Genomic DNA, 14,381 nt, shown 5'->3' on the forward strand with positions numbered 1-14,381 from the left:
CGCAATTTCAGAATATCAAGATCTTGCATGTCTTGGCGAGTTGTGTCAAATATAATTTCTTCTACTATAGTTGGCAGTGTTTTATAGGGCGCTGCAGAACTACCAGTACTGGCGAGTGATAGACATCTCAATGAGTAGTATCAACCACGACTTCGAGATCATCAAGGCCAATCTCACTCTGGTGGTCAAAGGATCAAACTCAGGCATGCGCCCACGATGGGAGTAAGTATACTCCACAAAACCTCCGTCAACCTTTCGCTTATGTTTAATATTCAATAGCCGCGAAGCGATAGCGGCTATTACAATCGCTTTTTTACAATTCAAAGAATTTGAATTGCATTGGGACGCTGTCTTTTTTCTGTTCACACATTTTCATGAATTTTGAAATCAAATTAGAGTAGTGACTTTGGTCACGCCGAAACAGGAAGTGGAGCGTAAAAGCGAGTGGTTTTGCGGCGTGAATTTTTTTTCGCGCTGATTTTAAAGTAGAGTGGGAAAAACGGTGTTTGAACAAAAATTCGCTTTCTCGCTAGTGTTTTTTCGTTCACATACGGCAATTTGACATTGATTTTCTAATTTTTTACCTGATTTTTTTAGAAGTGGTTTTCCCAATTCACTCATAGTCCGTTCTAGGTCTAGTTTTTTGTTTAATCAATGAAAATTTTTTGAATTGTACGTCAGGACTTGTCCTGCTATGTTTTTTTTTAATTCGTCGTCTCCATCGATGATTCTTGCGATCTTCTTGAATTTGACTTTTTCAATTTCAGTGACTTCTACTTCTTTGCAGTTAAAATTTGTGTGCGTGACGTCATCTGTTCTGAGTAGTAGTTGCAACGTATACGCCCTAATTCTTGAGTATTAGAGTCTTGAGTTTGGTTTTGGAATATTAATTTTGAAAAGGCTCTTTTAGGTCTTTTTCCTTATAGAGCGTATGTGTCTCACAGAAATGACAGTCCGAATCTAACCCAATCTGCCGGCTATGTTTCAAATGGAGTATAATATTCAATTGTTCTTTCAGGTCGTAATTTTGTGATATTGCAATGCTATATTTTCCAAAACAGTTAAAATCTTTAAAAACCTTTGACGAATGCTCAAATAATTTTTCCATATTTAGAAGTTAAGCCAAAAGATTCATTAACTCAAAATCTTAATACTTGTCGAGAATAATCTCTTTTATCATCATTTGAAGCCTGTTTGTGAATTTATCCATGCTAGTACTCCCCCTGCTGACGCAAGCTACAGTTAAATTGAGCCTCGCTTGTAGTTCGATGTTTTGCTTTATATTTACTTTGTTGTGGTTTTCACTTCATCTAAATTATTGTCACTCAGTTTGTTTTTTTTTTGAGAAAAAAATGAAGCCAGCCTTAGCTCTAGAATTCACGTACGTTTGTTCTGTATGCTAACAGAGCTGCGTCATTTGTTTCAGACAATGTGTCAATCTGATAAACGCGCACAGCATAGTAGGCAATGTGATTGGGGCTGCCTTCATTAGAGACTACTTCAACCCGGGCAGTAAGCAGAAGGTGCGAGACATGATCAAGAGTATCCGGGAGTCATTCGTCACCAGTCTGGATGGACTGGGATGGCTTGATCCAGCTACGAGAGCGTACGCTGTGAAGAAAGCGCAAGCCATGCATGACTTCCTGGCATATCCGGATCAGCTCTTGAACGACACATATGTTGGAGAACTTCTATCCGGGGTTAGCACCAAAATTTAGCAAAGACAACTAACTCTTTTGCATACCCTCAAACGAATTTGACAGTTAAAGAAGCTATTTTTTCGTTCTACGAGCTTTTAACACTTTTTATGTTGGGATTTTTTTTGTTATCAAACGGCCTCGCCTCACAGGTCAGCTAAGGCATTATTTTGCCACCAATTTATAAAAGTTGCTGACCTTAGCTGAATGTCCCTTTAATGCGTGTGTTTTGTTTTGCTCTCGTTTAGTCGAAGTGTTCGATTTGTCAAATTGCCCTCGAAAAGTTCAGCTTTTTCGGTACTGTCGTCGGTCTTTCTATGCGCGGTTTTTTGGTGAGCCATTTCGTTTTTGAGGCTTTTTCCAGGCCTGAGTTTTGATATTTAAGCAGATGAACTCATTTACCTACGTTGATTTAGGTTAAGTGCCTCGTGCAAATGAGTTGCAAGTGCCTCGTGCTGTTTTTAATTGCTCTCAAACGAAGTTTTTAGCAGTTATATTAGTCCTGTGGCCTTTTTATGCGATTTTTGGCTTGACTGGTTTTTGGCTTTTCATCCTCAAAATCTGGATAAACAAATCGTGCCCGAAGGCAGTATAAGTTCTCATAGAGCTTTTCAGCTTACTGAACTCCTAAGTGTGGGATTCAACGAAACTCTGTGAAGGGCGGTTCTTAGAAAGTGAATCCCCTCCCAAATTCAACCCCCACCCATTCAACCCCTCCCGCCACAGTTCACCCCCCATTCCTCACTCCCTGTACATCGTTGTAGCCGTAACCAAGGCGCTCGAGCAATTCACCCGATTTTAGTTGGAATAGGATGATGTTTCAGGTGTCTTTCCACGAGGATACATATTACGAGAACCAACTTCAACTTGGATATTTCTCATCCAAACAGGACCTGCTTAAGCTACGGAAACCAGTAGATAAGGCAGAGTAAGTATTCCCGAACCCATTTAAATTGATATACTATTGTTGACCTTTTTGTTGAGATGATAATTTGATCATTTAGATGGGAAATGACGCCGCAGCAGATCAACGCGTACTATGTTCCGGCCAAGAACTCATTCAGTAAGTGATTTTAGTTGCCGTAAATCTCGGTAGCGTTAGAAGTAATATTAAGCTAAAAAGTTCGTTAGTCTTTTACAGTGTGAAGAAAAATGAATCCTATCATTGCGAAATGAGGTTGCAGCAGTGTATTAACGAAAATGTGATTTTAAACTGACGAAATTTAAACAATTTTCACAATCAGGGGCAAGAAATTAAAAAACAAGTATTGAGCGTGTTAGAAATGAAAAAGTAAGAACGAGAGTGCGGTCTTAGAGATACGCAAGAGTATTGTTTTAGCGGCACCTGAGGTGCAGGGAGTCTGGTTTGAAATGTTAAGTGCTGATTAAGTCCTACCACCTTGTAGTTTCACCTGCTTAGACAGTACAAAAATTGAATTCAGACGAATCATTTAAACTTATCGGAAATGAAATTTAATTACGTGTTAGTGGTTAATCTGTGTTTTCAGCTTTTCCAGCGGGCATTCTACAGAAACCGTTCTACTCTGAAGAGTACCCAATGTCTTTCAATTACGGTGGTATAGGCGTGGTAGTGGGACACGAGTTGACCCATGGCTTTGACACTCAAGGTCGCACCTACGATTTAGAAGGCAATCAGCGAGAATGGTTCAAAAAGGAGACTGCACAGAAGTTCACTGACCTTTCACAGTGCTTTGTAAACCAGTACTCGGAATACGAGGTCTACGGAATGCATGTGAGTAAACTCGAGGCATATTGAAATATTTTTTTTTAAAATGGTGTAAATTGTGATGAGTCTTCATCAAAATAATAGCAAATATCTGGGTTCTGTTGATCTTTTCGGGCCTCTGCGGTTTTCGGTAGTGTCAATTGAGTTTGATTAATTGCTCTCGAATGAAGTTGGAAGCAATTATTGTCAATATTTGTGTCTTGTTTTATACAATATGTTTGCTTGACCGTGTTTCCGATTTTATCGATTTAACTTCTGGACTGCCTTTTTCACGCTTGACTTCTTGATTTCTGCGTGATTTACAAGGCCCTGATGGGCTTATGGTTAATACATCAGTCGATGGTTAATGCATTATTGTTATGCATTAGTCGGTTTTACGACCTAGGTTGTGGGTTCGAGCCCCTCACTGGAGGGATTTTTTTGAACCCATAAAAATTTATTTAGACTACAGCCCCTCTGAATTAAATTACCCCGTCTGTCGTTCGAGAGCATTTTGTCCGACGTTAGTCGGTTTATGTTTGGTCTTTCAGCTATGACAATGACTTCTGTGTAATCATTAATGCAGCCGCTCAAAATTGTTATTGACTCTGTTTGTAGTTAATTTTGGCCGGGGATAATTACAAAAGTGAAATTAATGCAGTGAATTTTAATCAACGCCCATAATCCTGTATTAATTGCTCTGAAACAAAGTTTCTAGCTATTACATTAGTCCTGCTGGTCTTTTTATGAGATTTCTCGTACTACTGTTTTTTCGTCTGATAGTTTTTTTCTGAGGATTAGACTTTTCGTCTCTCCCCGCCCACTCCTTGGAAGCATTTTTTACTAAAAAATTGTAACTGTCTGGTATTTCGGGCATGATGCTGTTTCAAATGTTGTTCCAACCTGCGATAGTCAAAACAGTGAAAGCGCTGGAGATCGGTGAAGCTGTAATTGAGTTAAATTATTCCTTAAAATTTTTTTGGGATATATGAAAATTTTTGGTCCTTAAAAGATACGTTAACGATTCTGTATGCTATTGTAACGCTTCCTTTAAAAAATTTCAACAGGTTTTTGTCTTGTGCCTACTTTTGGTACTATTGGTATTGGTTCTAGAGTTTTGTTTTTAATAGCCGCCCTCATCTTCTCAGCCGGCTATTATAGCGCTCCTATTTTTACAATTCAAAGAATTTGAATTGTATTGGGGCGCTGTCTTTTTTTTTAAGATCTGTTCACACATTTTCATGATTTTTGAAGTCAACTTGGAGTAGTGATTTTGGTCACGCCGAAACTGGAAATGGAGCGAAGAAGCGAGTGGTTTTGCGGCGTGCAGTTTTTTTGCTCTAATTTTAAAGTAGAGTACGAAAATGGTGTTTGAACAAAAATTCGGTTTCTCGGTAGTGGTTTTTTGTTCACATGCGGCAATTTCACTGATTTTTACTGTTTTTTTTTTCGATTTTTTGGATCGGATTTTTTTCTAAATGGTTTTCCCCATCCATTCACTGCTCATTCTAGGCCTAGTTTTTTGTTTGAATTAAATTTTCATTTCTCGCTAGTGGTTCTTTTGTTCACATGCGGCATTTTGACATCGTTTTTTGTTTTCTTATTTTTTGATCTGATTTTTTAAAAATGGTTTTCTGAATTCATTCATAGTCCGTTCTAGGTCTAGTTTTTCTGTTTAGTCAATGAAAATTCTTTGAATTGTACGTCAGGACTTGTCCTGCTATGTTTTTTTACTTCGTCGAACAAAAAAATGTTTCCTTTACCTCATTTTGCTGCTTTTTCAACATTTTGCGTGAAGTCTTTTTGATTTCTCTAGGCTAGTTTATCTCGTCTCTCATTCTGCTAAAAGTGATTTTGAACATCAGTTGCTCAGCAAAGCAATTCAAAATGAACAGAGTCAGTATAAGAATTGAAGTCAGAAATAGAAACGGGATAAACCCATAAAGCCCAATTTTAGATGCCCGCTATTTCAACGTCGTTCCTATAAGTATTAGTTACCTCTCTCTAATGCTTATTGGTATTGATAGTAGCCCCTGTAGGCTCTCTCTAAGAAACAGAAGTATGTTCAACTACGAAATGCCATCAAAATAAATCGGACTTAAAAAATGTTTTTTTTTCCAATATCTATTCTTTCAATCCCAATCATGCTTATTGGAATGAACGGTGGCTATTTTCCGGCAATCTGCCGGGTATGTTTTAATTGTCCTCCAAAGCAGTAGGGTAAACCATGAAAATCAAATCGAACACATTGCTGGTATTATTTGAGCTTTCGTGGGCACTTGTTTAGAAAACATCGTCAGTCCTTTTCAATATTCTGATTTTGTTCATATGTTGGGCATATTTTTAACTGTAATAGTTCGTCGTTATTTGTTCATCTGTCGGCATTGTTTAATCCTGAATCATCTTTGCAAATACTTTTTTGGAGGAGTAATGGAATCATTTTGTAATTATGTCGTTTGAGTATCCTGTTAGATAAGGCGTATTTGATATGGGCGAATCATTTCAGAGATGCGGGGTTCATTTGTCTGCTGACGACAAAATTTTATGGGTAGTAGCGCTTCGAATTCTTTTCTCTGTACTTTTTGTCAATTGGCTCTTGTCCATTGGAGGCATTGTTGTTCCAACCCTACTTTAATGAGCGGGGGAGGAACTATATGCTCAACTGGGTTTCTGTTCAGTCAATTTTGGCCGATCGCTGCATTGATCGTTGAAAGTTGTCCGTCAAGCCCGAATTGAAGTGATTTTTTAACGTTCGTGTTTTATAGGAGTTGTTAGCCGCTCTAATTTTTTAAAATATCAAAGAATCTGAATTGTAATGGGGGTGCTGTCTTTTTTAAAAGATCTGTTCACACAGTTTTATGATTTTTGAAGTCAAATTGAAGCGATGATTTTGGTCACGACGAAACAGGAATTGGAGCGATAAAGCGTAAAATTTTTGCACTCGAATTTTCAGTGAGATGTGTTTGAGCAAAAAGTTGCTTTCTCGCTAATGGTTTTGTTCACATGCGTGAATTTGACTTTGATTTTCATTGTTTTTAATTGCTCTTGAACAAAATTCATAGCAATTATTGTAAACGTGTTGGTCTTTTTTTGTGCAAATTTTTTGCTTGACAATTTTGCGTTTTTCTTCTAGAACATTCTTTGACTTCTCATGTGACTTTTTTACGCTTTCGTTCATATTTTTTGAGTGATCTCTATTGTTCGCACTTCGAAGTAAAGCTTGTTGCTAATATATAATTGGTTGCAGCAACGTTCGAATCCCGTTGGGGGCAAGGTTTTTTTTGCACCCATAAAGAAAAATTGATTTAGGCTACAGACCTTGAATTAAATTGCCTCGCCTGTCGTTCAAGAGCAGTTCTTCCAACATTTGTGGGTTTTTGGTTTTTATATTTGAGTGCTCGTACGAAGTTGGTTTTTTTATGCAAAATTTTTGCCTGACTGATTTAACTTTTCGAATGACTTCTTGCCCTTGTTTTTTTGGTTTTGCTTCATCTAAATTTCTCTCTCATTCTCTCTCAAGTGTCCAAAGCTGAACTCAAGTGGCGGCAGTTCACTACTAAAAGTCAAATGAAGACTACCCCAAAATTGGAATATGGAGTTTTTTTACTTCAAATTCTATTAGTGGTTTAATTGGTATATAATAATCTATAATTACGTCATTTGAAGCCCCCCTTAGTGATTTTATAACTCCCCTCACCCTCGACTGAAAGAGGTTTCAATAGATTAGAGCTCTCACTAGTCGTTGGAGAGCAATTCTTCTGACGTTAGTCGGTTATATTTTCATTTGTTTTTTTTTCCAATCCATTCATGCTCCAATCTAGGTCTAGTTTTTTGTTTAATCAGTGAAATTTCGTTGAATTGTTTCAGGACTTATCTGCTATGTTTTATAGTTCGTTTTAACTGCTTGCTTTACTAAGGTACCACTTTCACGTTAGAGCTTACGTCTCTCTATTTCAATTGTATAGAATATAAGAGTTAACGCAGCGAAATACTCAAAAACGGTCAACGTTTTAAATGAAATCAAAAGAAACGGGATAAACCAATAATGCTCGTTCACTTAGACTTATTATTTGACGACTTGGCGCATTAAATCAAAGTTCCTCGGATTATAATTGGTATTAATATAAAGCTTGCTGTCCTCGAATATAGAGGCTGAATTCTTGTTCACCGAATCTAATGAAACTGCGTACCAAATTAGACCGTTTTTTGTTTTTTAAAAAAATAGGTTTGTTTTTTTTTCAATCACAACGTCGGGCAATGCGGTCAACAGCTGCTATATTTGGTAGTCTGCCGGCTGTAATCGAGATTTAATATTTTTGAAATCATTTGACTAAATTTTGTGCATCTATCGTCATTTTTAAGTTTTTTTTTAAATCTGCTCTGCGCGAAGACTTGGAACGATGAAATGTTTTTAACAGAAGGTCACCGATAGCAACGATTTTTGGTTTTATCGTGGATTTTTGCACCGGAAAGGAATCGAATTGTGTTGGCACAGTTTTTTTTTCATATCACTTTCAGACAAGTCAGTTTTCTCATCAAGAATCCACGAATGACAGATCTCTTTTACGTTCAAGTGAGGTCAAATGAACATATATTATGTTTTCAGAGAAAAGCTGATGGGTTTTAATGGCTTCGACGATGTTTTCGTTCAATAGCTTCGACGATGTTTTCGTAAATCTTTCCTTTCGTAAATTCCTGAGTTTTGCCTGCTTTTCGTGCTCTATTGTAGCCCTATGACTTCGTCTCATTTTTCAAAGATACGATTATTTTCATAAAAAAGTGTACGTCAGCCTAATCAATGCTTTTATATGAAACCTAAAAGCTCTTATGACTTTGAATATTATGTTTTGTCGGAAAATATTGTGGCTAACTTTTCAATTGCTCAAATATTCATTGTGGCTAATGAAAGTTCCCGTCCTCTTTCTTATGAAACATTAATTAATCGTTTTTTCGTCTTCATTAATTAACGAATTATTTTGTTTGGTTTAAATTGATTACTAATCTAATTTAGTTTTACTTTTGGTTTTTTAACTAGTTGTTTTTATGTCTTCTGACTTTTCATATTTGTTTATATCTGTTTTGGTGTCATTATGACAGGTCCCATTGGCGTAGGAGGGGAGGCTCAGTTGAAATTACATAATTCAATTTTTCTTGGAATGGTTTTTGGTTTTGATGACTGGGACCTTGCTTTCTCAATATTTTAGGCTTTTGTCTGTATCTGTTGTTATTTTGTTATTTTGAAGTCTAATAAATGACTCTGAAAATTAACATGTCTTTTCAGCTTCCCTTGTAGGTTTGAGTGAACCCATTTGGTGGAACTGTTTTAGTGCCGTTGGGTGATAGCTAACGGTTTTTTTTACTTCGCATTTGTTTTTTTTTCGAAGATATTCAAAGTTTTTAATAGCCGCGTCCTCAATTTCCGGCGGCTATTATAGCGCTCCTAAATTTTTTTACTTCGTCTAACAGATTTTTGTTTCGTCTTACCCTGACTTCTTGGAATTGACTTTTTCAATGACTTACCTCACTCAAAAAATGACTTCTGAACTCACTTATGGAACTTTAAATTTTATAAACATTTACTTGTTAAAGGTCAATAGTGTGCATCTAAGTAGTGCCAAACATATATGCCCTAATTCTTGATTATTAGAGTCTTGAGTTTTTGATTTTCAATATTAATTTTGGGATCTTCTCCGTTTGTGCCCTCAGTACGTAATGCGCCCCCCAGTGCATCTGAGTGGTGCAATTAATATGCGCCCACTAAGCTGAAGGGGCACAAACGGAAGATCCTATTTCTGAAAAGCCCTGTTAGGGTTTTCTTCTTATAGAGCTTATGTGTCTCATAAAAATGACAGTCCAAAGCTTACCCAAAAAGTCTAGTGGTCTATTAAAGGACTGGTGGTCGATCTGATCTGTCTATCTAATCTCTTTAGTTGTTTTAATTCATGGAAGGCCCCAAGCATCTATCGCGGCTATTTTCCGGTAATCATTAAGTCCCATTGGTGTTCATTTGAAGCCCATGCGAAAACATAGTCTTTTTTCGAATAGTTAGTGGTTTTAAGGACTGCAAAATTGAGGCTTATTAATCAGGCTTATTAAATTTTTATTTTGATTTGAGGTTGCAATGATTTTTCACTCTAAAGCATTGTTTTCGAACAGTATGTGAATTTTGAAAGTTTCCTTTCTCATCTGCATTGCTATAAAATTAAGTGGAAAATGCTGATCAACGGGGTCGGAAAATTCTATGCAAACGCACATTACCGCACATTGTTTTCTGAAGCAGGTTTTTATTCATGTGCATATTTTTAAGCAATTTGACTGCTGTATTCAGTTTCATTTTTAATAGCCGCATAGCGATAGCTGGGGCTATTATTGGCGTTCTCTTGGTTTTTACAGTTCAAAGAATTTGAATTGTATTGGGGCGCTGTCTTTTTTTTAAGATCTGTTCACACATTTTCATGACTTTTGAAGTCAAATTGGAGTAGTGATTTTGGTCACGCCGAAACAGGAAGTGGAGCGAAAAAGCGAGTGGTTTTGCGGCGTAAATTTTTTGCGCTCTAATTTTAAGGTAGAGTGAGAAAAGTGTTTGAACAAAAATTCGCTTTCTCGCTATTGTTTTTTGTTCACATGCGGCTATTTCACTGACTTTTACTGTTTTTTCGATTTTTTGGGTCGGATTTTTTTTCTAAATGGTTTTCCCAATCCATTCATAGTCTATTCTATGTCTAGTTTTCTCTTTAGTGATTGAAAGTTCTTTGAATTGTACGTCAGGACTTGTCCTTCTATGTTTTTTTATTTCGTCGTCGCGATTTTTGTTATGACCATATGACGTCACAACCACTTCAAATCTGCTTTTTGTTCATTCTTTCATGCAATTTCAACTGAAGTGAATGTGTGACGTCATTTTTCGCTCTTAGTGGAGCGAATTTTTTGTTCATTCGCGTGATTAAATTTATGGTCATACTTGACTTACCTCACTCCCAAAAATGACTTCCTCACTTTGAAATTGACTTTTATTTACTTTAATTCAAAGAGATAAGGTCTAATGGTTGTGTGTCACTCTAAATGAAGGTTATTTAAGAGCAGCTAATAGAGGCTGCAAAAACTTAGAGGCAGCAAAGACGAATTTTTTTGGTCTGTCTTTTTTGCTGTTTTTTTGAGACTGCAGATCTACGAATCTATTGCGGCTATTTTCTGGCAATCTGCCAGCTATGTTCAGTTTTTGGTCATAAATTCTTCGAAATTTTTATCTCAAAATAGATTGTTATTTATCACTGTGCCTCTTACTCTGCTGGCTACCCTTAGCGTAAGCTAAACACGTAAACATAGCTGTGTTTTTGACGCTGTCGGCGTAACCATTTTATTTTCAACGGTTGATTTGTATCTCAGCTCACTTAAATTCAATACAAACTGTGCTCTACTACTAAATTTCTATCATTGAAAGTGTCTTGTCACCTTTTTCAAGCAGGTTTCCATTAGCTTTGATTGATCTCAACAGACCAGTACGATTTACGTCATTCTTGATGTTTTTTCTTGTCTAGCGTGACATTTGCAATTCGTTTGCGTCAATGGTACTTTTTGCTGAAATCAGTATTCACGGCAAGTTTAAGTTCGGGGATTTGCATGAATTAAACCCAATTCAAATGCGTAAATATTTGACCGCAGGTAAACTTGATTGTGAGTTGCTTTGAGCTTGTCAAGATTCCCGGACGTATCTTTGACTGGGAATGTAAATTAATTCTTGGGAGCTATTTTTGACTGCTTTGAAGAGTATGTGCAAAAGCGGTGCGTATGCATATGTATGCTTAAGGATCGGCGATTTGTATTTGCACTTAATATTCCAACACTTAAATAATAAAAAATGTAAATAATTTAACCAATTAAAACTTAACCCTACCCAACTTAACCCTACACCGCACTTTTAATCTCAATTAATTTTAAAAAGTCGAATCCTACTTCATGGGTTTGTTGACGATTAGCTGTAAACTAACTCGACTGTCTGTTTGTTTCCAGAATGATTATAGTGGACTGTTTTCAAGAGAAACTTGACGGCTTTCAAATAATTTGTAATCAATTTCGAACCGTCCTTTCCTGCCGATTTTAAAACAAGACCTACTCTCTTCACATGAAAAAATAAAATGAAGACAAAATAGTTTTATAATTACAATTAACTAATTCAGAATTTATGAAATATAGAGTATTAAAAAAGTCAAATTTTATGAAGACAAATTAAGCCTCAGTTTCACCCGCAAAACATTATGCAATTGTTTGAGCATTTCCTCATTTTCTGCAGTTAGCTTAGACATCGCCCTATTAGAAGCTGCTTCTAGAAGCTGTAAAAAACAGATTTGTTGTCTTTTTGTTCATCTCAATTGGGTTTAAAAAATCAAACTCTAATTCATGGGATTGTTGACGAGAATCTGTGTGTAAGAGAATGTAGATAAGGTTCAATTACATTGTTCTAGACAGTTTAGTTTGGTAAGTTTTTATATCAGTTTTAAGTTGCGGGAACAACCAACTCGTTTTGGTTGCGATAAGGACAAAAGTCAATGTTTTTTCAAGTTTTACTTCTGACTTGATTGTTGCACGACATGCTCCAGGGGAAAGAGGAGGCCAACTAACACATCACAGACGTTTGACCAGATCGTCGAAGAGGGTGTAACCCAAGTTGCCTAGAAAACCGTTTCGAAAAAAGGTCAAGAAAAAATAGGCTAATCAGCCAAAGCACGTGCGAGGGCGGAGACCGGACGAACGTACGTGCCGTAAGCCGTTTTCACCTTCACCACACGGTGTTGTCCATCTCGTCCAGGATAGACTTCAAGAACACGTCCAAGGGGCCAAATTCCACGTGGAGTCATATCTTTCAGAATCCAAACGATGTCGTTGACTCTGAGTGGTGTTTGGTCACTATCGCTCCATTTGGACCTCTTTAACAGTGTCGGAAGATACTCCTTGACGAGTCGTTTCCAGAAATGGTTGACCATTTGCTGCACATTCTTCCAAGACTTGAAACTGGCGGGTTCTTGGCTGTCGAACTTTCCTGGTGGGAGAGAGTTGAACGGTCTGTTGATCAGAAAATGGTTTGGCGTGAGAGGCATTTCATTTTCTGGAAGGTCAGCGACAATCGTTAGTGGTCTGGAGTTCAATATAGCTTCAGTCTCGACCAAAATTGTCCTGAACACATCAAGCGACAGCCTTCTGGAGCCTAGAATGATCAATAGAGTGCGTTTCGCGGTCTGGATCAAGCGCTCCCAAATACCGCCAAAATGAGGTCCATAGGGAGGATTGAACTTCCAGGTTGTGTTCGTTGCTGCCATTGCTTTGTAGATTTTGTCGTTGTCGAGACGTTTCACAGATCTTTTCAGTTCCTCAGATGCACCAATAAATGTCTTGCCATTGTCGCTGAGCATTGTTGTTGGCTGGCATCTGCGGCTTACAAAACGTCGATAGGCGTTTAAAAAAGTGTCAGTGTTGAGATCGGGACAAGCTTCTAGATGGACACACCTAGTAACCAGGCAAGTGAAGATGAGGCCGTAGTGTTTTTCAATCTGTCCTTTGGCATCCTCTATATAAAAGGGTCCAAAAAAGTCGACTCCGCTGTTCGCGAAAGGATACTGGGTAGAGTCTGTCGGGAAACGGCAGGCAGGGAGGGGAGCCATGACGGGTTGAATGTTTTGAGCGGCAAATCGTCTGCAGAGAAAACATCTGTACTTTATACTCAAAAGTGTTTTTCTGAGTCCAATGATGTGGTATCTTTGCTGCACAAAAGCTTTCACTGGCTCTGTTCCTTGGTGAACGCAAATGTTATGTGCATGCTCTATATAGAGTCTCGCTATCTTGTCCTTTGCGTGCAGTATAATCGGAAATTTCTCAACTTCGAGGTTATCTGGCGCAAATTGCAGTCTTCCGCATGACCGAAGGATTCCATTGTTGTCCAACATTGGGTTGAGCGAACGGATTTTGCACTTTGAATCTATCCTGGAACCACGTTTCAGGGCTTGGATTGTTGAGAAGAAGAAATTTTGCTGCGAAATTTTGATCAGCTGATTTCTTGCAAGAATGACGTCTTCTGTTATATACTGGTGATCTTTAGGCCTTTGCTTTTTGATCCGAAAGAGCAAATTGAAGACTGTTGCTAAAGTCAGGAGCAACTTGTTCCAAGTTGAGAACCGTGTCGGGTCGATTATTTGCTCCGACAAATTGCGTGAAATTTCATGCGTTGCTAACACATGCTTTGAAGAGTTTTCAGCAGCGCTGAGCTGTCTTGTGGAAAGAAATGCTGGCGCTGTTAGCCACTTGGCTTTAATTTCGTCTGGGTTGAGACCACGGGTCCCGTGGTCAGCTGGATTTTCTTTGGTGGCAACGTGTTTCCATTGGTAAGCATCAGTTGATGCAAGGATTTCTTTGAGGCGATTCGCAACAAAAACAGGTTGCTTCTTGGTTGTCGATAACCAGTCAAGTACTACTTGACTATCTGTCCAGAGTGTAGAGCGAGTAATGTGAAATGATGACTCTTTCATGATGGTTGAAAGAAGGCGCACTCCGATGACTGCGGCTTCCAACTCTAATTTGGGTATGCTGATTTGTTTAATTGGGGCAACTTTGCATTTACCTATTAGGTAACAAGTTTCAACATCAGTGGCTGAGTTAGGAACTGTTTTCAAGTATGCAACGGCTGCAACTGCTACAGCTGAGGCGTCGACAAATATATGGATTTCATTTTCACTTTCTGGTGAATGGCAACTCTTATTCAGAGTTCTGTTCAATGTCACTTCTGGGGAAGAAAAGTATAAATCCAAATTCTTTTGAAGTGGTTTAACTACTTGAGGGGCAATTTGATCGTCCCATTTTTTCCCAAGTTTCCACAGTTCTTGAAGAACTATTTTGAAACGGATCGTTGATGGCGACATTATTCCTATTGGGTCGAAGATCGAGGAGACAAGACTAAAGATCTTACGTTG

At 37.9% G+C, this 14,381-nt stretch overlaps 1 protein-coding gene across 3 annotated transcripts in view; it reads left to right on the forward strand.

The window, feature by feature from the left end:
- Nucleotides 1-14,381, forward strand: part of LOC142339615 (endothelin-converting enzyme homolog) — a 106,110-nt gene that overhangs the window by 62,887 nt on the left and 28,842 nt on the right. For all 3 annotated transcript variants that reach the window (XM_075389779.1, XM_075389777.1, XM_075389778.1), the window contains 5 exons: nt 88-222; nt 1,427-1,700; nt 2,522-2,625; nt 2,702-2,760; nt 3,206-3,450. In XM_075389779.1, coding sequence (XP_075245894.1) covers nt 88-222; nt 1,427-1,700; nt 2,522-2,625; nt 2,702-2,760; nt 3,206-3,450 — 817 coding nt within the window. The remainder of the gene's footprint in view (nt 1-87; nt 223-1,426; nt 1,701-2,521; nt 2,626-2,701; nt 2,761-3,205; nt 3,451-14,381) is intronic.

The sequence above is a fragment of the Convolutriloba macropyga genome, chromosome 5 (assembly GCF_964194025.1).
Source record: "Convolutriloba macropyga chromosome 5, txConMacr16.3, whole genome shotgun sequence".
Taxonomy (NCBI): domain Eukaryota; kingdom Metazoa; phylum Xenacoelomorpha; order Acoela; family Convolutidae; genus Convolutriloba; species Convolutriloba macropyga.